The 27,639-nt window shown below is 37.9% G+C and overlaps 1 protein-coding gene and 1 pseudogene across 4 annotated transcripts; one reads left to right on the forward strand and one right to left on the reverse strand.

Annotated features, from left to right (window-relative positions):
- The first annotated feature begins 362 nt into the window (after positions 1-362).
- On the forward strand, positions 363-4,431 carry LOC103705928 (annotated as a pseudogene).
- A 2,985-nt stretch (positions 4,432-7,416) lies between these two features.
- On the reverse strand, positions 7,417-26,586 carry LOC103705929 (sulfate transporter 4.1, chloroplastic-like). 4 transcript variants are annotated; one of them, XR_001879381.3, is made up of 18 exons: positions 26,144-26,586; positions 25,099-25,147; positions 24,794-24,995; positions 23,688-23,856; positions 23,337-23,402; positions 23,119-23,226; positions 22,027-22,134; positions 21,858-21,923; positions 17,398-17,458; positions 17,129-17,256; positions 15,865-15,906; positions 11,339-11,455; positions 10,648-10,699; positions 9,897-10,035; positions 9,675-9,763; positions 9,050-9,160; positions 7,981-8,057; positions 7,417-7,852 (listed from the first exon to the last, which is right to left on the reverse strand). XR_001879381.3 is itself a non-coding variant. In XM_026804200.2 (17 exons), the coding sequence occupies exons 1-17, from the start codon at positions 26,414-26,416 to the stop codon at positions 7,586-7,588; spliced, it is 2,055 nt and encodes a 684-aa protein (XP_026660001.1). In that variant the 5' UTR covers positions 26,417-26,582; the 3' UTR covers positions 7,417-7,585. The 4 variants fall into 4 exon arrangements, 3 of the variants coding, with proteins under 3 accessions (XP_026660001.1, XP_008788063.1, XP_026660002.1); XM_026804200.2 differs by lacking the exon at positions 9,050-9,160 and having other exon boundaries at positions 9,633-9,763; positions 26,144-26,582; XM_008789841.4 differs by lacking the exon at positions 9,050-9,160 and having other exon boundaries at positions 26,144-26,580.
- Between the last annotated feature and the right edge of the window lie 1,053 nt (positions 26,587-27,639).

Raw genomic sequence — 27,639 nt, forward strand, 5'->3', positions numbered from 1 at the left:
ATTTCCGAATATGATTCGGTGACCCCAACGGCAGCGGAACACCCTCCCCCATCATCGACGCTACCTCTCTCTCCAAGCGTCCCTACAGAAACCCCTATGCGGGCTCCAGGGTCCAGATCATCTCCTATCCTGGCACAATCAACGGCAGATCCTATGTTCCTTATACAATCTATTATGCGGAACTCGCGCACGTCTCCTCGTCTTGGATCGTGAGCGCGCATCTCTTGGCTGGTCATTTGAAACAAGCTATTTTTATTTTTTATTTTTTGCTGCTGATAAAGTGAAGAGAAAAACGGACTAATTTTCTGGTCTCTCTTTGGTCTTCGCCTTTCCGCCTGTAGTATAAAAGGCAAATGCTCCCATCTATTTCCTTCGTCGTTTCTTGGAGCGCTTCTATTTTCCTACACTTGATCTCTCGCTCCTCTCTGTCGCCTCGGAGGAAGGGAGAAAGAACCCTAATCGCTTTCTTCGACGAGGTTGGCTTAAGATTTCCCCCATCTTGACTGCTTTCCCCTACTAGATCTAGTCATGCCTCTTCGGATCTGCTTGATCTTGCGTTCTTTATCGGATTTTATATGCAAAGATAAATTAGACGCAGTAATCTTATCTTTGCTTGCGGAAATCTAAAGAACGATGGGTTTTTCGGATGTTTCTGTGGTTCGATCTTGAGGATCCTTAGTTTTTAGGGCCGATCGGGGCGGTTGAAACACTGGAGTGGGGTTTGTTCTGGTGGATCGTCGAACTTGGCAATTTTTTTTTGATCTGGTATTTGTCTGGTGCTCCGATCGTGCAGGTAGGAGGTGATATGTGAGGGATTTTCCGGTTGATATTTACATGTTTGATGATCTGTAGATTTATTGCGTCACTGGCATTCTTAGTTCTTTCTTCTGAGATTGGTGTATGGTGTGCTATGTAGGTCAGTTTGTTTTTCTTTGTTTGCTATATTTTGCTTTTTTTTCAAAAAAAAAAACCTAGTGTTACATTTCTTCTAAGCATATATCAGCCTGTATTGTCCATTGAAAGGGTGGTTTTGTTGGGGGATCGGGGGGTGGAGTTAATAAACCCGAAGGCCTAAGTTCTCTTACGGAAAAATAAATTGACAATTCTCAATTTTTTATCAGTAGCTGATTTCTTGATATTTTATGTCCTAATTTAAAATCTTGTTTTTATGAATTTATGGTGACTTTAATGAATAATTCATGAATTTTCTTACTAGGTATGATTATCTTAAGACTCTTGGTATTTCTTCTATTCATTGAGGTATTTTTTGATATTTTCGATCTGTTTCTCTATTCATGATGACATATAAATTGTGAAATTTTGTCCTTGAAGAAGTAACCTCAGAGCTCAATTTGTGATTACCAGAAAGTTTAAATAAGAATTTATTTCTTATATTCTGACCATGCTATGTCTTTTAACAAGTAGAGCGGTTTAAAATTGATATGACCTGGCAAGTTTAACAACCAATATCTTTATCATTCTTTCTGGCTAAGCATGTCTATTGCGATGGAAATCAGCCAGTAGACTGGCTGGCTTCCAATGATTTCTGTAGGAATGTTGTTGTTGCTGGACTGCAGTCTCTTCTTTTTACCTTTGACTAACCTTGTTTTTACTGCTCGTTTTGGTTGTAGTTTTGCTAGATTATCGAGGGTAGGCCTCTCAGCAAAGATAAAATAAACATAAAAAGAAAACAGTATCTTTATCTCAGATATGATATCACAGGTCAAATAACTAAAAGAAGTCCAACATAAAGCTTTATCAAGTCGTATCTTATTGTCCTTTTTAGCCAGATAGCTATCAACTTGACCTTTGATCTATGATCAAATCAATGCACCAACGGTTGATAAATAAGTCCTCACATGAGAATTTTTCTAACATTTCTTTTCTTAAAATTATGTTAAGCACTTTTTCAATATATTATTGTGGTGAAACCCTTAGATTCTTTTATCTTGTTCTTCTAAGAGTTGTTTAAAACTTATAAATTTTCCTATTTAATTTTCCTGGTGGGTGTATTAGCAGTTGTTGCATGGCTCTGCTACACTGATTATTGATGTGGTTTCATGATAGTTTCTATATCTTGTTTTGTTTAAATAACATAATGACACCTTAGCGAATGCCTGATAACTTTCCCATTCTTATACATGATTAATTATGCGAATCTTTTAAAAACAGAATTCTGATTCTGAAATAGTTTTGAGAAGTCAACAAGTTTTTTCCTTATGAATTAGATTTTTACTTTTTAATCTGCTACACATTGTTCTCTTCTTAACATCCTTGTTATATTATCATTTGTTTAAAATAATGTTAGCATTACAGGGTTTTCTTCATGGGTTTCTTTCACTTTTAAAATGTCTGGAGATCTCTAAATACATTTTGGTTAGGGATGTTTAATAATTTGAAAAGCTATTGAATTCAAGGGTACAGAATAGTTCTCAGAAAAAAAAACCTTTGCCAGTTAAAAGGTACATTGTCTTGTGTGTAATGCTTCTGCAGATATATAGAAAATGGCCGATACCGAAGATATCCAACCTCTTGTCTGTGACAATGGAACTGGAATGGTCAAGGTTAGGGAATCCATTCCACTTTTGTACCTTTTTTTTTCTTCTTCTTTAAAAGGATCTGCACTACGATTCCCGTCTGGCCTCAAACTAGCATGCACGATTGTCTTGTCTTTGTCAAATAGGCTGGATTTGCTGGTGATGATGCACCTAGGGCAGTATTCCCCAGCATTGTAGGCCGACCCCGCCATACTGGTGTTATGGTTGGAATGGGCCAAAAGGATGCTTACGTTGGTGACGAGGCACAGTCTAAAAGAGGTATCCTTACGCTGAAGTACCCCATTGAGCATGGAATTGTTAGCAACTGGGATGACATGGAGAAGATCTGGCATCACACTTTCTACAATGAGCTTCGTGTTGCTCCTGAGGAACACCCTGTACTTCTCACAGAAGCCCCTCTCAACCCCAAGGCAAATAGAGAGAAAATGACCCAAATCATGTTTGAGACTTTCAATGTGCCTGCCATGTATGTTGCAATTCAGGCAGTCCTTTCACTCTATGCCAGTGGCCGCACAACTGGTTTGTATCATTTTGACTACTTGCTTCTAGTTATGGTAACAATCATCATCATCTGGTTGACTAATGGGGCTGTGCTGTTTATTAACAGGTATTGTGCTTGATTCTGGTGATGGTGTGACACACACTGTTCCAATCTATGAAGGATATGCCCTACCTCATGCTATCCTTCGTTTGGATCTTGCGGGTCGTGATCTCACAGATGCACTGATGAAGATCCTTACAGAGAGAGGTTACTCCTTCACTACAACGGCAGAACGAGAAATTGTAAGGGACATGAAGGAGAAGCTTGCCTATGTTGCTCTTGATTATGAACAAGAGCTGGAGACTGCCAGGAGTAGCTCTACTGTGGAAAAGAGCTACGAACTCCCTGATGGGCAGGTGATCACAATCGGGGCTGAGAGATTCAGGTGCCCTGAAGTCCTTTTCCAGCCATCCTTGATTGGCATGGAAGCTGCTGGAATTCACGAAACGACATACAACTCCATTATGAAGTGTGATGTGGATATCAGGAAGGACTTATATGGTAATATTGTTCTTAGTGGGGGTCGACTATGTTCCCAGGTATTGCTGACCGCATGAGCAAGGAGATTACAGCTCTTGCGCCAAGCAGCATGAAAATTAAGGTGGTCGCCCCACCTGAACGGAAATACAGTGTCTGGATAGGAGGCTCCATCCTTGCCTCCTTAAGCACTTTCCAGCAGGTGAAGTTTTGTTGTGCTACACTATATTTTGCCCCTATGACATTTTATTTACAGATGAATGGTGCTTCATCGCCTTGAATTTTCATTTTCAGATGTGGATTTCCAAGGGTGAGTATGATGAATCTGGTCCATCCATCGTCCACAGGAAATGCTTCTGAGCTTGGTTATGGTATGTTCTCTGAATATTTCTAGGCATTTTTTGTGTCTGTGCAATATCCGGTCTTTTTGAAATTGTGGTTTTGCTGAAGAGTATGTGACACTTCGCTTCTGAGGTGGTTTGAAGTAGCTTTCCTGGTTTGATATTTAAGACCGAGGTGCCATTAGTATTTGTGATGGCTTCCGTAAACAGACTAAATCACCTTTTCTTTTCCCCATCATATTATAATCCTATTTGTTGAGTCTGTGGTTGTACTGGGATGCTCATACGTTGCTCAGCATGTCCTTTTCAGAGACCACAACTGGTAGGATATTAATGCCTTCCTCTGTTAAAGGTATTGTATGAGAAACCGGTGTAAGCAAGAGGGTTGTTATTATTCTACTCTAATGGTGATGTATGCTTTCACCTGGGATGCATGCGTGAATATTTGCACCTTGGGATGCATGCTTAAACACTGATATCTGATTATTAGGTATAAGAAATTTACACCAAGCAATGAGGATTTCACTTGTCTACTTGTCTGCAAATGGACCTATTACATTGCTAGATCAGGATCTGTGACTGGCTGCAAGCATAACATTACACTGCTAGCTTTTCTTCTGTAAATCCATTAATAGTTGACATTTTATCTCATAATGCTATATTCTTTTCTTTTTTTTTACTTTCAGGATCAAATCATAGATTCCCAAATCATTTTCCCACTTCATAAAGTGGGAAACTATACTTTATTGGATAATAGTCACTAGGGACTTGTTTGACCTGATATACAGGTTATATGTGCAATCCTCTTGGCTTAGTTTTGGCACATGCATCGTATTCCCGTCTCAAGTAGTTGTATTCTAGCAGGCAAGCATGACTATCCTACAGAATTTTGAAATACTTTTGAACTGTTTAGTGCTAAAATACAATTTGCGGTGATGGTAGCTTGTTGGCCTGGGACTCTTGCACAGCCCGTATCTGTATCGCAAGCTCTACATGGCATCATTGTTCTCCCGCCTTTTATGATCAAAACTGAATGCCAATGTTAATTGTCAGCCACCTCTGGCAGCAAGAGTAGTATTTGTACTGTCAACAATCATGATAAACTATGGATACTATGTAGTTGTTAATTATAAATTGATCATGCCTACTCTTAGGTGGTGTTTTGTTGGACAGAATAAGTAAGGGATATCCCGCCCCCATTTCCTGTCAAACACCAAGGAATTGGGACTTGAACCATGCTGAGGGATGACTTCCCGCACGGTATAAGTCTGTTTCATCAGAATTGTTTATAGACTTAGTACCATGCAAGTAGTTGTCTTTGTACCTTTCAATTATCAATTAACATTCGAAAGAGTGAGTAGTAGTTTGATTTTTGCGATAAAATTTAAATATCATGAAGTTCCATGTTTAGTAAGAAGGGAATAGTGTCCATCAGCTGTGGTTTTCTGTTATCAGAGAACATTTCCTGCATCATTTCCTGTCTCGAAGTCAAGGAAGGGTGTGCTGAAGAATGCTTACTTGGAATGCAAATAAGTCAAGTAGCTTGCAAATTGCTCGAGTCCAATTTAAATCCAAGCACGGCTCGATTTGATTCGACTCAGCTGTCATCGAGCTCGAGTAGCTAAAATAGTTTTTTGAGTTGAGCTCGAAAACCAAAATATAGTTAATAATATTTTATAATATATTATTAATTTAATATTTTATAATATAGTGCTTATATTTTTTAATTTGATCTAATTTTTAACTATATTTTTTAATTATAATCTAGGCTCGAATTCACTACACTCGGCCGTGAGAGAGTCCAGAGCTATCACAAGACAAAACACAATTTAATGCCAGCGGCATTCGATCGGAAACATCCTATACTATAAACCCAGAGTGGTGGGCTGCAAAGGAAGCAATACAGTCCGCAGTACTGTTCACCTCGTGAAACACATGAGATCCGAAATGAATCTAGCTCCTCCGCCAAGCGCCAAATATCCCGTAGTAGTAGATGCGAATCTAACCTGGCTTGCTAGCCTCGAATTCAGCCGACCACTGTGGTGGAGTCATCCTCTAGGGACCGCTGAGCACTCAGGTATACTCTAGCATGAACAAGACTCTTCCACGCCGCATGCAACTCTGCTACAAGAACGGAGCTACCAAATGTGCGCTAACCTCTGGCGCAATCAATCTGGAGTATTGGTCTCTGATCACAAAGCCTACGTCATTTCTGCTGATGCCCTTCGATACACTGCCATCGAAATTCATCAACCTTGGATGGCTCTAGAATGTGTTAAAAGACACCACTTCTGCTGATGCCCTTCGATACACTGCCATCAAAATTCATGGTTGGCTCTAGAATGTGTTAAAAGACACCAGAGGTTTGGTATAAAGATTGCTTTTAAGCATCTCCAAAATTTTGGTGGCAATCGAGTTAGGCATGGCTAAGATGTCTATCTGCCTAAGCTTGATTTGTTTACTGAAACGACCAAAAATACCAAGGCCTGATTTTTTTTTTATCAAATAAGTAAACCCGTATAACTTGTTATTCTAATCCAACTAGTAGAAGAAATTATTCAATAAATGAACTAGTAAAAGGGTCAAATAAATTGAGATTCTAAACCTATATCCAACCTAGTCAATAAATTGGTTAAGATGGATTAAATTATTTATGATTATGACCTATTTAGGTTAAATCAAAGCCTACTTAAATTAGGTTTGTTATGATTGGATCCTAGATTGCTACCCTTATTTCCAATCATTTTATTGCCCCCACCCGCCCCGCAGCCACCCACCGCCACCAAGATTGCTGCCCTTATTTCCAATCATTCTATGCCCCCACCCGCACCACCACCACCACCACCACAAAAAAAAAAGAAAATAGAGGGAAGAAATTGTCTTATAAATTCTTCTCAAAATTTCCTCTGATCTTTCTCTTCTCTAATTAAAATACACAGACTAATGAAACCTTGAAGGCTAAATACAAAAAGAACTCCAAAGGTACCTACCTGTACGTAAATTCATGAGCTTGTACGCTGTTTGCACTGTCTTGTAAATGTCTCCTCCAACAGGAGTGCAGCTCCTCAACAAGATTATCTATGACCTCCAAATATAGGAGAGATGTGAACACCTTTGTATAAGTCTTAGCTGCTCCAGTCTATGTTTGATACCCGGTCAAACTGGACGCCATTTTTGCCCTAGTCCTAATGTACCTAGAAAACAAAATCCACATGGGTGGAAAAAGCCTTATACTGTGTTTATTGCCCTGTCTGCTGGTACACGGAATCAACATTAAATAGCCATTTCATCAAACTATCAAATTCCACGAGTAATTTGGCACCTTCTCTTCTACAATATCTCCATGTAAAACCATCTCATATGGTACGACTACAAATTGAAGTGAGGCTTTCAGTGTTCTGGCTCCTTACAAACTGATCCACGACCAGACAGCAAATTAACAGTCCTAAGATCCTGAGGGCATGGAGAGGTATGGTTCTAAAGTGATTGCACATGGAAATGAGAAAGAGATATCCAACGAATATATCAAGAATGAAACAAATATATGTGATTTCAAGGAAACAATTGTGATAGAAATCAGAGTCATGCTTGGGTGAAATATTTGAATTGGAGTGCCTGCATTTACAATTCACAGCTCCAAAAATAACCAGCTATGAGAATAAACACTTTCAAACTCTCTCTTGTGGCAAGAGCGGCTCCACTACGGAGTTACCTCCACCTTCATGCTGCCGTAGGCTCTGCAGGAAATTCTGCTGCCTCCTAGGAGTCCTGTCTACCGCTGTTGGAGTTATCCCATCCAAGTTCTGCACATGTTGTAGACAAACTTGTACGGCATCATGGACCCTCACAAAACACCATTCCTTGCCAATCAGGTCTATGAGACCAGATCTTGAAAGTAACCGATGAACTTCCGGGTTTGGGTTTGCAACTGCAATCTACTTGAGAGAGAGAGAGAGAGAGAGAGAGAGAGAGAGAGAGATTGAAAGTCACTGAGATTCCATGTCATGGTCCATAAAGTTGTGGCATTTAAGGACATGATTTTAAATTTCAAGAAGATAATAACCTGGATACCACGTGAATTGTACTCCTGATGAAGGTCTTTGAGAGCTTGAACAGCACTGGCGTCTATATATGTAACAGCTGCAACAAGTTAATAGGTCTTTGTGACTTATTGCTTTGCCTTGTACATAATCATGGAGCTTTCATAATGCCAACAGAGGTACAACTTGGAGTGTAACAGCAAGTTTTAAACATAAATAAATGGTTAGCATAACAAAATTTGAAAAATGTGGATAAAGAAGATAAATAAGTACATGCTAAAACAACTGATATGCAGTTCTAAGCTATGAAATTCGAACATTCATCAAACTTCTTTTCTGTCACAGAGTAAGCCTGATCGATCTCGAAACTGCAGGCTCCAGGCCACTTAATAGCTCTAGTATGAGAACATATGTACCAAGTATCAGACTAGAGGCAGAAGAACGTGAAAAGAAAAATATCCATTGTGAAGGACATGAAAACTTCATGCCAAAACGACTCAAAATCAAAGGCTACATGACATGACAGAAGCTTTCCTTGTCGCTGTCACACAAAGTGATACATAAAAGATGCTCTCACTAGTGTCATAAGGATTGATTTATTTGTCAGATAGATTGCCTAACCAGACAGCTGCACTAGGATTGATCTTAATGAAGTGCAAGATTCTAATGATTCGATGGCAATCCCTGGGAATCAGCCTCAGGTGACTCCTCCCTGCTCAGAGAGACTTCTTACGAGGTCTCTAAAACAAACGAGAAGAGTAATTTTTCAGATGTAATTGTGAGAAATCATCAAAGAATTATACGTATGGTAGGACCTGTTGTTGTCTTAACTGCATCATGCAAATGGTTGAGCTCTGAGAAGCCTAGGGAGGAAATATTGCTGCTACTAGGAAAATGGGCATGTCAAAAATTGGATGGAAGGAGATTCCAACTCTCTGAAAACTAGATTTTGTGTTAATAGCAGGGTTAATTAATGATTGAGAATATCCAGGACCTCTTCTAAAGAACAATGACGAAGAGAATCTCTTGACAGACATTCATTCTAAAGAGAGAGCCTCACAGCTTGGATGGCTAAAAGAGATGAAAGGTAACCTTTGCTTTGAATTGGGATGGAATTTTCATGTGAAATTGCTGAACTGGGTTGGTTGGATCCCATGTCCTGCAGATGGCACTAGTTTCCCCCGCTAACAATTGATTAAAGCCCTGCAAAGCAGATCATGTCAATTTGACCATGGGCCGAAGCATGGCATGACTGGAATCTTTCATCTCATGCACCAATCTCTGTAGCATGGATTTAGATATCCGCATCATGCAAAATGACTGAAATTGTATATTTCACACACGCATATGGAGACTGTGTGCCCCCATGTATGTCTTCAGCACTTTATTCAAATACATAGAAACTGAATCTATGCTAGGACACCATTAGAAATTTATGGAACGTGATAATTTATTGGATGACTTGGTCAGTTTTTATGTATTTCAAAAAATTAAAAGTTCACATATAAAATTATTTTCAAGACAACATATGCAAGAAACAACATACTTTTTTGCTCAATTCATCCATTTTCTTACAATCTAAGATAAAGTTCATTTTCTAAGTTGCACCTTGTAATTAATGAAAATATTAATTATCATGTTACTGCATAGAAATTCCGAGCTAGATGGTAAGTACTTTGTGTGGACTGAGATATGACAGCAAAGATCAAAGACCTACGTGACATCTCAAGAATTACGAAATATATTCTCCCGACATCCGGTCCACGGTTTGCAGTTCCTGAAAGATTGCGTTCATATTCCCGTAGCCTGACAATACAGGTTGGCGTAACAATATTAAAATGCATTCAAAAACTTAAAAAGCAAGTAAGGTTCTGGCTTGAATTTTCTCAGCATGTCAGTTTGCTTAATCTTATGCAATCTAAAAAATCTTAACATTCACCTGTCTTTGATATAGCTGATGTTTGCAAAATAGATAGGTGCATCAATTCGAACAACAACTATTCCATTATATGTATATCCTTCAGGATATTGTAGAATATTTCTGTAAACAGTTGTTCCAGGAAGACGCCCCAATAAAGCTGCAACAAAAGACCTATACGAGTTAGCAACAATGAGTCTCCAGGTAGCAATAACTTCTAACTGCTTATGTAAAACCATTGATATGAAGATCGAGCAACTCAGATCACATATTTGTAAGAAAATGAATGTCTAATGTCTACATATTGATGGATAGTAATTAAACGACCAGATCAACTGATTAATTTTTTTTAAAAGAAGCTCACTACCATCTAGTTGGCACCAGCATCAAAATTAATGAACTTAACGAACTTATGGTTTAACAATTATTATCTAGAAGAAACAAATGTTTTTGCTGAAACTTAAAAAAATGATAAAATTGAATTATCTGAGACTGTAAAAGCTGTACCCCTAGAAACAGGTATGCGTGAATGCCAAAACTGTTTTGAATGAGACTGCATGATTCTTAAGTTAGTCTCATGAAAAAATGAAGCTGTATCCGTCAAACACATTCAATATATTCTATTAGATAAATGATGTGTTGAAGAATAAAATTATGGCACACAGAATATGACCAATAAGAATTACATTCAAAATGATATGGGGATGCCAGATGCGCACTGGTACTACCATACACAGACTACAGATGCCAGATAGATTCCAACGGCACTCACCTATGTGTGGATTTGCTGATTCATGGATGACGAATGCAAGTGAGAAGCCAACCTACAAAGCAAAAAGTCTCATGCCTTTAACAAGAATTACTTATCACCAAATCCAGTGGTAATAGGAATATTTACTTATAATTAACAGAAGACAATCATACAAAATTCAATCCCTCAAGGGCATCATCATGCTCAAAAATAAATATGCACATCTAAATTTTAAATGAAAAATAAATATGCACATAAGATGGTTTCACGTTTCCAAATAAAAAGCATTGAGATAATATCAGTGTTAAGAGATGAAACATTCCTGCGCAGTAAGTTTTAAGACCATGGAGAGGCATTAGCATGCATTGGTTAGTCTTGAGATGAACCAGCAAACTGCAGTAGAGTATATTTGTAAAGTTTCACTATGATCAGTTCAAGTTTTGTTGCAAGCCAGCCTCTCAACTATTATACCAAAGTATTTGTGACTTTGGATGATACAAACTGAAAATACATCTGATATAATGAACAAAACAGAAGATCTGCAAAACCTGTAATCATGAACATAACAAAATGATCCCATTCCCATATATGAGATAACACATATACAAAAAGGTGAAGCAGACTTAATAAATTGAAACAATAAATGTGTTAATGAAGATATGGATAAGTTGAAGTTATAAAATATAAGCTAGAAACAAATTCAAATACTTACCCCAACAATAACACCAATCTCAATACCAAAGATTAGTGTTGTAATAAAAGTGATTGTCCAGAGAAGAAAATCTTTTTTATCTATACGCCACAAGAATAAGGCTTCTTCGTAATCCACCTGCAACAATAAATATTCACTTCACAAGTCAACAACAGCTAGAAACTTATAAAGAATGCCATACTCGTCTTCCAGTCAAATATATGCAATCATATATCATAGGACCAATATATATGATCATACACTGGTTGTCCAATTATGTTTCCCTTTTTTAACTTGTGATTGATATAGTCTCTGATTGGCTGCTCTGGCAGTAAGACAACACGCTTCGTATAAAAAGGTCATTGTTCCAACATCAGCAAGATGCCACTTGTGCACGAGTATGCACTCTGATGGGCAGAACCGCATTTGAAAGTGCACTTCAGTTAGCATGTGTATTTGGAATATAGATGGTACATGGTGATAATGCCTTTAAATAAGGGTGTCAACAGGCTCAAACAGGGCCTCTCTAAGTATTTGCATCCGAATTAAAAAAGGTTCAGGATCCAAATCCAAGTGTGGTAACATTCAGACATACTTCAATCTCCAAGGACTTGATAATCGTATAGGCTAGGGCTAAAAACGGATCGGATATTGATATATCAATATTTTTCAATAAATACGAATACAGATATTAAACAGATATCAAAATTAATATCCATATTTGTTCTAAACGGATACGAATACGAATCGGATATTAAGCTATCAATATTTGTTATAAACGGATATGGATACGAATCAGATATTAAACATATCCATTTTTTTATCTGAATACAAATATAAATTAGATAATTTTTCGAAAATTAATCAAATTTGAGCAAAATTCAATGATGAAAACTAGCAATGAAGACATGATCATAAAAGAAAGATTCAATTTAAAAAATGTATATAATTTTGACAAATAATTATCAATAATAAAAGCTAACAATTTCATAAAAGATATACCGCTCAAAATTGTTCATCACCGAAGTAGACGGGATCTATGGTGCCTCGAAGGCGTCTTACGGCTGTCACTGGTTTGCAATTGTTGGGTGGAAACTAGAAAGTGGATGGGATTTTCGAAACCCTAGCCGCTTGAAGACGGCGAAGAGGAAAAAAGGATAAAACAGACAAACAATAGATTTAAGCCTTTCAGGTGTGCAGGGTGATTTGAAAGATTTTATTCAAATCAGGTATTCTGTATTCGGGTTACTGTCTTAAGTGACGGTCATCTGATATCTAGGTTCCTTTTAGTTTAGGTTTGATTAATCACCTAATTGGTTCCCTGATTTAACTTCAACTTCTTCTTTTCACTTACCTTGTTATACAGATATCCGAATCCAGTTCCGAATTCGGAAAAATCAGGTGTATCCGCACATGTATCGATATTCGAGAGATTATTGAACTGACTATCTGAATCTGAATCCAAATCCAATCGAACCAAAAAAATAGTATCCAAATCCGACCCAAATCGGATACAGAAATGGATACGGTCGGATATAATCCAACCCATTTTCAGTCCTAGTATAGGCTGATGCTTGATAAAAGACCACAGAATGGTAAAAGTAAAATAGGTAGTAGCAATAGACTGTTGCAGGACTTCTAGAATTGTAATGTTCTCAGTTTCATCTTTATACAACGGGTAATCCAATCACATGGACTTGCAACAATTACCTAGTAATTGCTATTTTTTGGAAGTTTAATGCAAAAAAAAAATGTTGAATTGTTAGGATCTTGATTGCTGGAAAGAATTTCTCCTCACCGAAATATTTTTTCTAGAAAGCTGATTTCTGAAAATATGATGCATGAGAATGGTTTTGGCATGTTTGGTTGACCATGAGAAAGTGGTACATTCCAGAGTAGCTTATGATTGGTTGAGCATCTACTTTTCTAAAAAAGTTGTATGAAATATCTATTACACCCTTAATAAAAGGAAAGAACTTATCCATAGATTTTGATGGCTTCAAGGGTATTTTTGAAAAAAAAGAATCCTAATTTCCAACCGGCGGGAAAGTAGTTTTCCTATATCCCTTATGGGCAAGGTTTGTCGAACCAGTACCGAGACCTACCGGTCGGCGGACGAGTCAGTACGATACCAGTTCGGTACCATACTGATACACGGTAAGCTTAGGAGTGCCAGTTCCATACCGGTACGCCGAATTTTATTTTTGTGAAGTTTTTCAAGTTGATTTAATTGGTAATCAATTTTTTAAACTTTTTCAATAATTTTAAGTCTTATTTATTTTTTTTGATATTTTTTATTTTGTTAATGTTTCTATGATTTCGGTTTAACCTAAATGATGCATCTTATTGTTTTAAAATGATACAAATCATAAAATAATTAGTGAAATGTTGCACGCTACAAGAAGCAACATAAAATATCCTCAAATTAAGTAGTGAGGTAAAAAATATAAAATAATACAATCAATTACATATATTTAAAGTACAACATACATACCAATATCTAAAATCTCGTCGAGTGGCGATGCCTCTTGTAGATATCCAAATTATTAACATAGTCAGAAAGCACATCAGCCTACCCCTCTAACCAAACGACGTTGTAGTATTGTATGTTCATCTTATAAAGAACGTGCTCCAGGTTATAAGCACCCTCGAATCTTTTGCTAAAGCTTTGGCACTAAGAGGCAAGGATTGCCGAACCGGTACCAGGTGCCGTACCAGTCGGCACCCGATACCAAATCGATACTGGTTACTGAACCGATCACCAAAATGCCATAACACCGCGTTGTGGCCAAAAATGCCACAGCACGAGCACGCGCGTTGTGGCAAATCTAACCGGACTCGGTGCGAACCAACCGGTTTGCACCAAATCCTGGCTGAACCAGACAGAACCGGTCTAGTTCCGTCCAGTTTGCTCTCTTACCAGTCAGTTCCGGTCCCTACGGGCCCAGAATCATTTTATATGCCCGAATTGAACCCGGTTAGAGACCGGGTTGGCTCGGTTCGGCCTGAACCGGGTGCTATGGCCCGGTTCGGCTTGAAGTGGGTGATACGGCCCAGCTCGGCATTCCTTGCTGAGAGGTGTCTTCTGGCTGATAAACTAATTGATAAAACAACTACTTATTTCTTTATTTTTTTTCAAATTGAGGCCTAGATCATTGTGCGCATGATCGTATCAAAACTTGAATATTTTGGACACCAAATTTTGCTAGAGAGTAGCTTACATGCCCCTAAATGCGCTTCTAATTTTAATATTTTTTAATATTTTTTTTATTTTTTAATCCAAAAATATATTTTTATTTTTTAAAAATTATATATAATCCAAAAATTAAAAATTTTTATGTCATCATGTAGATCATCCATAGATCTACAATATATAATAAAATCAAGCCCAAATCTAAAATTTTAGCATGATCTCTTCTTATTTTGCAAATTTCGAGCTATTTTTTTAAGTCTAAAAGAAATGAGGGAATTAGATAGGAAAGAGAAAGCACACTTTATTTAAACTTCAATCTTCCTTCAATCATGCCCAATCGGTGTGATATTCACCGTGAAGGAAAGGGAGAAAGCCAGAGAGCTTAGAAACGATGTTGGGAAGGCTTCTTTTAATCAGCAAACAAAGAAAAGAGGAGGGAGCCCGGTTCAGAAGCAAGTCGACTCGGTGTTAACCAGACAGTTTGCACCAAATTTGAACGAAACCGGCTGGTTCTGAATGGTTTCGAACAGTTCCATGCCGGTTTCAGTTGGTTCGGTCTAATTCGGGCCTTTATTGGCCGGTTTCGGAATCGGTTCCAGCCGGTTCAAAGCCAAAACTGACTCTACTAGGCGAACCAACCCGATTTCCCACCGAGTCGGCTCGGTACAGGCCGAATCGGACAGTTCAGTCCGATTCGGCCTTCTTTGCTCATGGGTTTTTCTTTTCCATGAAACATGAGATTCTTATTCTCATATAAATGCTACTTTTCTATCTCTCTCCTTTGAAAACTCCAACCAAACAAGAGGTCTTTCTTCTTTTGCCAGTTGACCGCACTTTTTTTCTTTTTTTTCTGCGAACCAAACGAGTCCTAATAGTGGGTTGCAAACTGACTAACAAGGATGAATGTGTTCTATTTTATGCAATAATTTGTAGAGGATATCAAGCAATGCATCAAGATTGCACAATCTACTTGATAATGGCAAACTAACTCAGGTCATATATTGTCCAGTTAGATTAGTGATTGTATAACTGAAACTTTTGTCGCTGCTAGCACTTCACAAGTAAAACTTTACAGTAACAGAAATACAAGACATCAACTAAAACAGTTGGCATCTGATGTTTGCTAGTGGAGATATCAAATATAAAGTCATCCTGTATTGAATTGCTAAAATAAATCAGTAGAACATAACCAAACCTCCGTACAAACCTAGAAATGACTAGAGTTTCGAAAAGTCATGATGTAACATATAAAGTAGAACTTTGAAATGTCATATAATTTTCATATTGGTTACTGCCAAAGAGATTATAAGATAGATATTAGTAACACCATCATCAAGTATTTTCAAATTCTTACCAGGCCCATTACAGCAGATATCACAATTGCAGCCAGGGCACACTGAAATAAATACAAGAAAAGCATGCTAAGCATGTATATTCATGATCATTGAGTAGCAGCTAGACAAAATCTGAGAAGCAACATTGAAAAGTTCTGATAATATAAATTGAATCATATGATACAAAATCACACCATCCATTTAGGGAGGGTTATATGGATCCTTTCTCTGAGGCCAAGTCTTCAAAAATAATAATAACATAAGATGGAACCCATTAAAAACCAAAAAAAAAACAAAACAAATTTGCAAAAATTTCGCTGATGAAGTAAATTAAATTGCCCTTTGTTTCAAATGCAATATGCACTTAGGGAGACTACACCAACCCGCCTGTACCCACACACATACACACACAAAAAGGGAGAGAAAAAAAGAAAGGAAAGAAATAAAAGAAATATGATGTGTTGACTGGTGTGGGTCAGCAGAAAAAAAATTCCCATTCAAAAGAACACCACTGAAATGTAGTATGCACTATCCAATGTTTTCGAGAAATGTTGTTGGCTAACCAATGATTCAAAAGCTTAAGATGTTAGGGAATGAGTTAACAATGTATATCAAGCTTAACATCCCCCCTCAAATGCAGCCGGGACCATGCACATGGAGGGGCAGCCGAGTGAAGAGAGAGATAAGATGATATACAAGAAATAGGATCAAAGTTAACTAGGAAAAATGACAAAAATAACTGAACTAGAGGGAATTCAAACTCATGCAATCCAACAACCTGAGCTCTGACTCTAACAGTAGATACTCTGATAATTTTCAATCCAGTACTGAAGGAATCAGGTTAATTCTGACATGATCAATCTGGCAAGAGTTGGTGTTCATTTCTTTCAGAAGTACAATAACCCTATGCTTATAACTGCATATGTTGTATGAGAGTATTTTTCCATCTTTATATACTTCGTACTATCATAGAGCCTCCAAAAGTCCAACCTCCTTAGGTTTATATGCTTTTTATCATAGAAAGAAAAATTTATATCTGTAGTATCTGCAGGCATTCTTGATTCTGCGTGTTTGTCACTATGGAGTTCTGTACTATATTGTGCTTGAACTATTCTTATGTATTTAACTTCCAGGCCAGTGCTAAACATACTTTCATCGTTGTGAGCACTCAGCATTTTCAGTTTGTTGGTTTAAATTGCATGAATAAACTAACTCCTGGTATCTTAGTAAGCCAAGATTATCGGTAGTTGAATGGCCAAAAAACTTTTCAAGGCAAAGTCATACCTGAGGTATTTCACTAAACAGTGGTGTCATAAACAAAAGAGCACATCCCATAATAATTCCCATTACGATTCCAGACAATCCAGTTTTGGCCCCACTCTCATGATTTACAGCTGATCTAGAAAAAGATCCTGCACATAAATACTCAAATGTCATCTCATGGAAACATGCAAGTTTAGTTTAAGCTTAAATGTTTCTCTCTGACTATGCAAAGAAGAACAAATTGCAAATCTCAGACCATGTTTGCGGGAAAAGAAAAGTCAGTATCTCACCAGTTATAGGGTATGCAGAGAAGAATGACCCACAAATATTTGCCACGCCTAGCCCAAACAACTGTAAATGAATGAGCATGAGATATCTCTTAGTATACAATGAAATAAGAAAAAACAACCATTAGCTCTGTCAACTATGTAAGTAACTGACTGATGTGCCATCAAGCACTTGGCATTTCAAATTATGCAATCTTCAACCTAATCATTCGTCACAAAATTATCCTATATAAAAGAGATCTATATTCAGAACATGTAAATTATATATTTTGAGATTTGCAAGTGTACTCAAAAGAAAAAATATTTGAAGCCCACATTTGGAGACTCTGTTATTCATATTACATCTGGAAGCTAGAATTTCTAGCTTACAATACCTTTAAATTGATAGATATCCATTCCAGTTTCCAAAAAAGACAGTGCAGATGTCTTCAAAACAAGACTGATGGCAGAATTCTGTTGAGAATCACATGTGAGGTTTAGTGCCACATAGAATAATAATGGAAGTTACGTTGATTGATATAATAGTGGGCCCAAAAAACTAATGGTCTAAGCTTTTGGGTCAACTTGGGTTCCAACGTGCATATCAAGTTCCTTGATACCAACTCCTTGACACCCCAACAAGTGGTACCAAGCTAATGGTGGTGTTCCTGGGCAAGACTCTCAAAGCAGTGAAATGTTCTCCAATGTTGGTGGTTCTTCGAACAGTAGCATGTCGGTAAGTAGAGTCTATTCATGGTGGTCACAATATGCCGAGTTGAATAAGTGGACTTGATGGAGCAAGCATAGGATTTGAGCACAAGCTTAATGCAGCAAGTCGATGACTCGATGGAGCCAGATGTGGAGTCAGAGCATGCTTAGGCATGATTCTTGACGAGGACTCTTATAAAGGTATGGTGAAACATGGCTCTTGAAAAGCGAGTAACTCTTGGTTTTGAGCCGAACGTTTTGTGGTAAGTGTGGCTCACGGTAGTCTTGTCAATGGTATAGATTGGGACCTTACCCGACTTGAACTTTGACCTAAGCCAAGCCTATCCAGGAGCCCAACCTAATCTGGAAACCTATAATATTTCATGAAGAGAGAGAAAGATAGATAGCAAACTATGCTCTCCTCGACTCCCCTCTTCGTCGCCCTCCTCTTCACCACCTCCTCACTGCTCCCTCTCTACACTGCCTCGTCAACCATTCCTCTCCACAGCTGCCACCGATGCCCTCTCTAGCCTTGCTACAAGCTCTTCATCACCCTCTTCTTCACCACCTCCCACTGCACCACCATATCCTCATTCCTTCCTCTCCATTGATGCCTTTTGACACCCTCCTTGCCACCTCACGTCAAAGCTCGAGATGAATCAAAGTGGGGGTTTTCTTCTTTTTTTTCGGGAGGGGGGGGGGGGGGGGGGGAGATTAGAGCACTCACGACTCCAATTCATAAGACGAGAGTCATTCAAGAAATTGAGATTGAATCACTGATGAAGCAATTTCAACAACTCCAGTCAAGCTCCTTTTCTTCCATTTTTTGGGTATAAAGATTTTTTTTCTTTGGTCTCTAGAGAGAAGAGGAGAGGAGATGTGGGTTGCACCGAATCAGGTTGAACTCGGGTACTCGTGTCCGAATATCAGGTAGGATCGGATTGGACCTGACCCATTGGCAGGTCTCGGATTGGACCTGACCCATTGGCAGGTCTAGCTCATGGAGACTAGGCTCTTGGGCTAGAGCGGTAACACATGGTGCACTTAGAAGAATAATTGGGCATAGAGGATTGGATTCGAGGGAAGTTAAAATCAGTTCGCACATGAAGGGGGAGAATGTTGAGAATCACAAGGTTTAGTCCCTCATGAAACAATTAAATAAGGCACATGGATTATATAGATGAATGGGTCAAAAAAATAGCAGTTTAAGCTTTTGGGTCAACTTGGGTTCCAACGTGCATGTCAATTCCCTTGGTTACAACTCCCCATCTCCCTAACAAGAGCCAGGGCCACAATACATGATAAAAGGCATTTAGGAAAATATTCAGAACACTACATGTCAGATTGTAACGAAGTCTCTCTCCTCTATAGTGAGATTATTCTGCCTAGGCTTCTACTCGGCATATGGAAGCTGATTTACTAAGCAAGCTTGTTATGCAACAATTATCAGAATAAGACAATTTTAAGTGGTCTCATCTAAAGTAGAACTTTGACTACTAGTTTCCTCTTACTCTAGGATTGTATTTGGAAGTTTTAGACCTGCTTTATTTGACTTTAGCAGACAAGACATACAAAAATATTGTTAGAAGGAAAATAAATTACGATTTCTCAAAGTTTTAGGTTGGCTCTATGAATCCCACATCATCAATAATCCCAACTGGAATAAATTTTCGTTATTTCTCATTACAACAATTTAAGATTTCAAAGTATTGTAAGTAGGGATTCTTTAAGAAAATCCCAGAAGCATTGTAATGAATAACTTTGATCTTTTGAAATGAATTCTGAAGGAGAGTAGGTAATTTGGCCTTTTTCTCAACTTCTCCTTGGTTATGCATGAATGAGATCATTATTAGGATTTTCGTTTGTTGTTAAACCGACTTTTCTTGTCTTGTACCGCCTTCCAAGTGGTCTCCATCCTTTAAATTCCAATTATGGAGGGAGGAATAATGTACCATCTCATTCTCGAAAGTTGTTCCTCCTTTTTTTTTTTCTCTATTAGTGTACTTCATGATTCTTATATTTCTCTAGAGCAAGGTCCGCCAAACTGATACCGAGACCCGTACCAGTCGGCGGCCGCTACAGGTCGATATCGGTTCGGTACCGTATCGTGTGTCAGTACGGGTAAGGTGTGCCGATTCCCAACTGACATGCCCATTTTTTTGGAGTTTTCAAAAAAATTTAATTGGTAATCACTCTTTTTGAACTTTTTCAATGATTTTAAGTCTAATTTGATATTTTTAAATTTTTTTGATATTTCTATAACCCCGATTTAACCTAATCGTATTGTTTTAAAATAATATAAATCATAAAATGATTAGTGAGATATTGCATGCTACAAGAAACAACATAAAATATATAATCCAAAAATTAAAAATATTTATATCATCGTGTAGATCTCCATAGATCTACAACATATAATAAAATCAAGCTTAAATCAAAAATTTTGGCATAATTTTTTCTTATTTTGCAATTTTTGAGCTATTTTTTCAAGCCACCCCAAAAAAATTGAGGGAATGAGATAGGGGAGAGGAAGCACACCTTATTTAGGCTTGGATCTTCCTTCTGAACTGCTGAATCGGTGTGATTTTTGAGTTGTTGGGAAGGAAAGCAGAGGAAAGCTCTCTGTCGCTTTTAATTGTTGTTGGGAAGGCATTCTCAGGCCTTTCCAACAATAAATAGTGCCTCAGACAAGTCAAAAAAGGGGCCTAGTTCAGAACCGGATCGACCCAGTGTGAATCGGCTGGTTTCGGATGATTCCGGCAAGTTTAGACCCTTTCTGGCTGGTCCCGATCAATTCGATATCGGTTTTAATTGGTTCGGTACAGGTTCCGGCCCGGCCAGAACCAAAAAAATAGTGAACTGACCCAGTTTCGCACCGGGCCGAACGGTTCGGCTCGATTCTACCGTTCGGGCCCGGTTCGATAGACCATGCTCTAAAGATCTTTGCTATTTTATCTTCTCTAATTATGTTATTCATCAAGCACAGCTTCGCAACCTAGGAACATTTTCGAATCTTAAAAAACTCTAGTTATGTCCCACTGGTACATGAGTGACAATATGCTCTAAACACTTTCACATTATCCCCTCTGCATTTTTTGGGTACTTTGTTTTTCCAAGGAGGAAAATATATATATATATATATATATATATATATATATATATATATATATATATTATTCTTCATGAAATTGGAGATATGAAGCTTTAGGATAAAACCTTTTTTATTTTAATGAAAGAACTGGATGGAGAACCCCCAGCCTAATATATTTAAACTATCTCTTGACTTTCAATTATGAGCAAAGCTTTATAATTTATATTTGTTCGTGCTATCTGCATAAGTATGTGTCAGAAGCAAGTTATTATAACAAGTTTCATTAGGAAGAAAAGCATGCTCAGAATCATATTTCAATATATGATGAGCATTTAGAAAACTGGTGCTTACGACATAATGACCATCACTAGTATATATTTCAACGTTCAGTTAATATTATTAACTTGTACAAGCATCTGCATGTTGATGTACTAGTTTTAAGAGTTCTCATGCATTTCACATCGAAGATGTTATATTGATCACTTATCTTCAATCTTGGTACATCATTATCATAAAAAACTAAGCACAAATAGTAATGCCTAAATACGAAAAACAATTATAACTGGAATACATTAGGAAATATAACTCAAGAAAATGGATCTAAGTATGACAGTGAAATAAGTTTGTTATAAAAGATTTTTGAAAACAGGAAGTCTCTATGATATGTATTTTTTAAAATGATTACCTCTTGATTTGAGTCTAACTCATAACCATTCTTTGCAGCCAAAGCTTTAGCAATCCCCACAGATTCCTAAAATCCAGAAAAGGTAGGAAGCAAAAAGAGTGCTGATGACAGTGATACATAAAGGAAAGGGTTCCATGATCAAGAAAATATTAGCAAAATGAACTTATACCAGAATGGCCACACCAGTAATGAGAACCGCAGTTGAAAGTAGAGACTTCACATGCTGAAATCCTCTAGGTATTGAGAACTTTGGAAGGCCCTGGGGTATTTCACCAACCTAAAATAATGAAAAAGTGCAGATTGCATTTATGAAATATTAGATTGAGTGTCCCAAATAACTGGTGTCGCACAATATGATCCTTTTAGCACCGCCGAAAAAAGACATGGAAAACACGCAATGTTTGTAAATGATTTTGCTTCATTGGTGATCTTCCAATGATTTTGTATTCTGATTTCTAAAGGAGGACCACGTCAATACAGGACTATCCATCATTTCAGAATTTGCACTAAATGAAGCTAATAATCTCTCGAAAAGTTCTTATTGCACTAGAACTCATCAATCAGTAATGAAACTAATCAGAACTCAAGATTCATAAGTAGTCATAGTTCTAGTGGACAAATTTATGAAACTACTGCTATAAAAATTATATTCCCCATCTAGATATCCAATTGTTCTGCCACATATCGAAGCCTTCTATCTGATCTAAAATTAAAATCAAGTCATCCAGATTTTTAGCAGCTTTTGCAATATCATCTCATTACCAAATATGTACCAATATGATTCAATACACTAAACATTAGGGCTTGTTTGGCTGCCTATAAGTGGGCATGCTAACTCAATTCAGACGAGGGGAGCCCACTTGGCCTGAAGTGGAGCTGAACTGAGTTCCCACCTGGGCCAATTTAAGGGAGAAAAAGACCTGAAGTGGCTTCTGCCCAGGGGGAGATGAAGCTATTTTGGTTAAGTGCGCTCCCATTCGGCCCATTTGCACCAAACCAAACATCAAATGAGCCCTTGGCTTATTCCAGTTCCATTGCTTAGACTTTTCCATTCTCCTTTTTCCACTTTAATTGTTTAGCTTTTTTCAGGATTAGACTTTCCTTTGGGGTGCAAACAAGACATATAGAAAATCACAATGAATACCTCCATGCTATGGTTGGACACATTAGACTGAGCATAAAAAATTGTAATTCGTAATCATATAATTAGGTTTCAATCTTAACAACTCAGACTCTATAAATCAAATGGAGCATATCTCACCACTGAAATTGAATACGGATGAAATAATTTCACAAAAATTATGCCCAGTACAACCGCTGTAAGGGGGCCAGCTGCTCTTAGCCATCGCAAACACTTCTTGGATTTACCCTGCAACAAGCATGATAACAATTGTCATGGTTGATTTTGTCGAATATAATATCCTAAGGATGGAGAGAATGGAATTAAACTTCATTAGAAGTTGAAAGAACAGTTCCAACCAAGTGCTTCATCAGGAGAAGACCTGCAAGAAAAATTGACCCCATCACGAAGGGCGGCCATGAGAACTACAAAAAAGAAACTGCCAGATAAGGTTAGTAGAAATAATTATGATTTTAAGTATCTTAAACAAGATTAACAGAAATGAATATCTGAACTTATAAAATGTAAACAAATATGAACCTCAAGAAACAAGCTTTTAAATAAGAAAGATCAATTCTGGACAATAACTAAGAGAGAAAAAAAAAAAGGCGAGCACACACACACCAACACTCAAATATATAAGTATAAATATAGAATGAACAAGAACAAAACAGAAAACTCATAAAATCATGAGGGCATGAGGAGCATACTTCGCCAAAACCAGCAATTATGCTTCTAATTATTGGTATAATTTCGCTGCTTCGTGCTATATTGTACCCCAAGAAGTATTTGGCTTGAGACAAGGCGATTGAAATGGCGGAAGCAGTAGTGAAGCCAGATATTACAGAATGACTAATAAAACGAATAAGCCACCCAAGCCTGTAGAGAATTGTGAACATGAAAAAGATTATGCAAGTCCAGATCTACTATAAGGAAATAAACTCATATTAGTTTAGCACATGCAATAGTCTTACAAATGATAAAAGCATGTCAGTTAGGTAAGATACTAAGGTCCTGTTTGGGATTGTTGGTAGAGCTTTATTAGTAGAACTTTTGGAAGTAGAGCTTTATTAATAGAACTTTTGGAAGTAGAGCTTTTTTTAGTACAACTTTTAACAAAAAGTTGTTTGTTATTTAGTAACTATATTTTTAAAGTGCTATGAAACTTTAACATCTCTTTGGTAACCAAACTGAGAAAGTATTTTTAGTAGTGCTTTCAATTTTTTCACTCCCTGCACTATCAATAACTATTATTATAAAGCATTCTTAATTTACAAATTATTTATTTTGAATAATGCATTCTACTATTTCTACTACTAAAACGTATATCTACTATTTCTATTGCAACTTTGTACGGTAAAAATTATTAGGCTTAAATCTCCAAAAGATGGTCTTAGATACAGTCATACTGCATAGATAGTGATAAGACGTTACCCGCTATTGGTCTGGTTTTCATCGTGAAATGCTTGACTTTCCATTAATAAGTATCCTTACTAAATCAGCCTGTGAGATTGTGATTTGTACATTGTAATTGAAACAGTACTTCACACCAGGAAGCAAACCGCAGTTTGGATCATCGAATAAAAAAAGGAAAATAAAAGAAAGAAAAATAAGACGACTGCAGAAGTAATTAGACATTACGTGTAAGAGGTCAATAGTTGATGTGGGTAGGGCACCTGCCCTTTCCAGCAATCACTGCCGGGATCTTTAAAACTATGATAGACAATAAATATATTGCTATCAAACTTCAAGCATCAGGACAGCAACATAATTTTAATTGTTGCAGGAAAGAAACAGAGGGTTAATGGTTGAATACCTTAGCAAAGCCATGAGACATTCCAATATGCCAACCATCAGCGCCAACAATATTGCAAGCTCAGTGTACAGCTCATTAGAAGGTTCAACTATGTGGCTCAAGACATTAGACACCAAGAGCGATACTAATGCCACCGGACCAACTGCCAGTTGACGTGATGATCCAAATATAGCATATATGAATATTGGAACGAACCCTGAATCTGTACAAAAAATGTTGGCCTTGAGGAACACAGCATACTATACTTGAGAAAAAAATCTTTAAAATATTGAAAAAAGAAACACACAAATTAAAGTAATACTCACAAAGCCCATATATTGGATGAAGCCCTGCCAGCTTTGCATATGACATTGCCTAACATTTGTGTATATTAAAAAAATAATAATCAGGTATTCTATAATCACATCAGTTCCAACAATTTCATACATATTATTGAAATTTCTATCAAAATGGACCCCAAATCACTAATGTAGGAGTGACTTATATAACAAATTTTGACCTCCACAACGCAAGGCCATAGTCCACAGTTATAAAAAAGCATCTGTTCGTGTTGAAATTGAATTCCAAAATTCTATGCCTGGACTGTTATTCCAATGAATTATATGTTTTGGTAACTATGTGTAAAACTTCTGGTTTATAGTTTTACCCAGTGAACTTAGGATAAGTCTACTTTTATAAATAAACTCATTCGATTAATTTCTTTTTTATGATGCATAAAGAAATTCAAAATACTGAAGAAGGAAGAAAGAATCTTTAAAGAAAACAAAGAAGTTAGCATAAACCAATCTTATTATACAACAATTTCAAGAAATTGCTACCATGATGCTAGGAAGAAACCGTGTACTGCAACTCATTCCAAGAAATAACTGAAAGAGTGATTTTTTAGGGGGAAAAAAAGAAGCCAAGATTGTTCAACCAGTCTTGGACCGAATCAAGAATCCCAAAACAGAAGTGTGGTACACAAGATTCATAGAAGCCAAGAATATGACGGAACATAGCATCAACACAACAAGAAATGGGAGCAAAAAATCTTGGAAAAATACAGAGAAAAAAAGACGAGATCAACCAGTCATTCTCCGAGAACATTGAAGAAATTGCTACCCTATACACTTGCAAGAAACCCCGCATCACATTAAACTATCATAAACCAATCATTAAACGAAAATTTTCAAAAAAATTTCATCCGGGCAACTTCCAAGAAACCTTGCGTCCTATTCAATTACGTGAAGAAAAAGAAAAGGACTAATCAAAACTTTCTTTCTAAGGAGGAAAAATTTCAAGATAATGCTTCCAGGAACCAAGAATCCGTAAAAGAAAATGAGTAGAGAGAGAGGAGGAGGATTGGTTAACCTGAGGGACGAGCATGACACCGACGGTGAGGCCGGACATGAGGTCGACCTTGAGGTATTCCCGCCAGCGGTATGTCCGGATCCAGCTGGAGCACGGGAGGAAGAGCTCCATCCACTCCACGGCCGTCATCGCCCGGAGCTTCGCCCCCCATCTGGCCACCAGCGTCGCCGACGGCTGCTGCGGGGGCGGCGACGACGTCGACGCGTGCTGGAACGGGATCACCTTCACCGTCCGGCCGCCGAAGGCGACCGCGGCGTCGGTGTCCGTCTCCATTATCGCCGCCCTCCCACCCGTCTACTCCTCGCTCTCCTCCCTCCAATCCGGCGACGACGATCAAAGAAACGATTAAAGAAAGAAGGAATCCTACGTCAACGTGCTTAATTCTTGATTGCACGGGGGCGCGGGGGCGTGCGCGGTCTAAAGGATGTATGTGGACCGCACCGCCGGCTAGTTTCATTTACTCGTGGCGGAAAATAAATAGCTGGCGATTTTGTCTGCTTGCTCCTTGGTTGAGTTGAATTCTTTTGCAATTACGGTCCTCCATGGCTATGTGCTTATTTTTTAACTAAATGGGGCCGCTCTCAAATCACTGCCGTCCATGCATCACGTGATAGCCTGCGATCCCGATCACAAGCCATCGCAATCGCCAAAAAAGGCCCTCTCTGCGCTGAAAGGGCATTCAATTTAATTATATATTAATTATTTAAATCATAAATCTATTTTACATCAGCCCAGTTGACGACAGGTGTTATAAGTATACGTAAAATATTTCGTTGCATGTCGCGAACTCCAAGTCGGGTGCGGGGCCGGGTCCCGATGGCACGAGTGGAAATGTAAGACCACACGTCTTCTCCATCTCCGGCGAGCGCTGGTGGGGCTCTTGGAAAAGGATGCGCGTGGACTGTCTTAGTGCAGTGTTCATAGCATCGATTGAGTGTGCCTATTGGTTCTTAAATTTGATTAGGTTTCTCATCTAATCTTGCCTAGGTTCAGGGACTGTAAGAAAAGGATGTTCGTGGACTGTGCATAACCGGCTAGGTTGATTTATGATAAAATCATTTTGTCCACTTCCCACCTATTCAAAACTATCAAAATTTCTTTGGGGGTGCGTGGCATATGCCGTACTCGAGAAGGGATAACATCAAATATTCACTTCAATTTTTTTTCTAGCCAATTATATGACAATGTTTGAAAAAAAAAAAAAAAAAAGATTAGGCGGAGATGATCCTCGGCTTTGATATTAGGGTTGCATTTCGCATTGGCACGTGCATATACAAGTGATGCAAGTAAAAGCACAAAAAAATGATGATGGGTCGGAAGTTTTTCATGTAGGGCCGCCAAGGCTGTGCATATTTCATTGTCTCCTTGTCATCTTGATGTTGCGGTTGCAACTTTGACAAATTAGGTCAAGGATTTGGGTCACGGTAAACCCTAACCCAACCTAATGAGGTCTCTGGTTAAGAGTTTTTTTACCAAATCATTCCCTACTTGAGTTA

The sequence above is a fragment of the Phoenix dactylifera genome, chromosome 3, assembly GCF_009389715.1.
Source record: "Phoenix dactylifera cultivar Barhee BC4 chromosome 3, palm_55x_up_171113_PBpolish2nd_filt_p, whole genome shotgun sequence".
Classification (NCBI taxonomy): domain Eukaryota; kingdom Viridiplantae; phylum Streptophyta; class Magnoliopsida; order Arecales; family Arecaceae; genus Phoenix; species Phoenix dactylifera.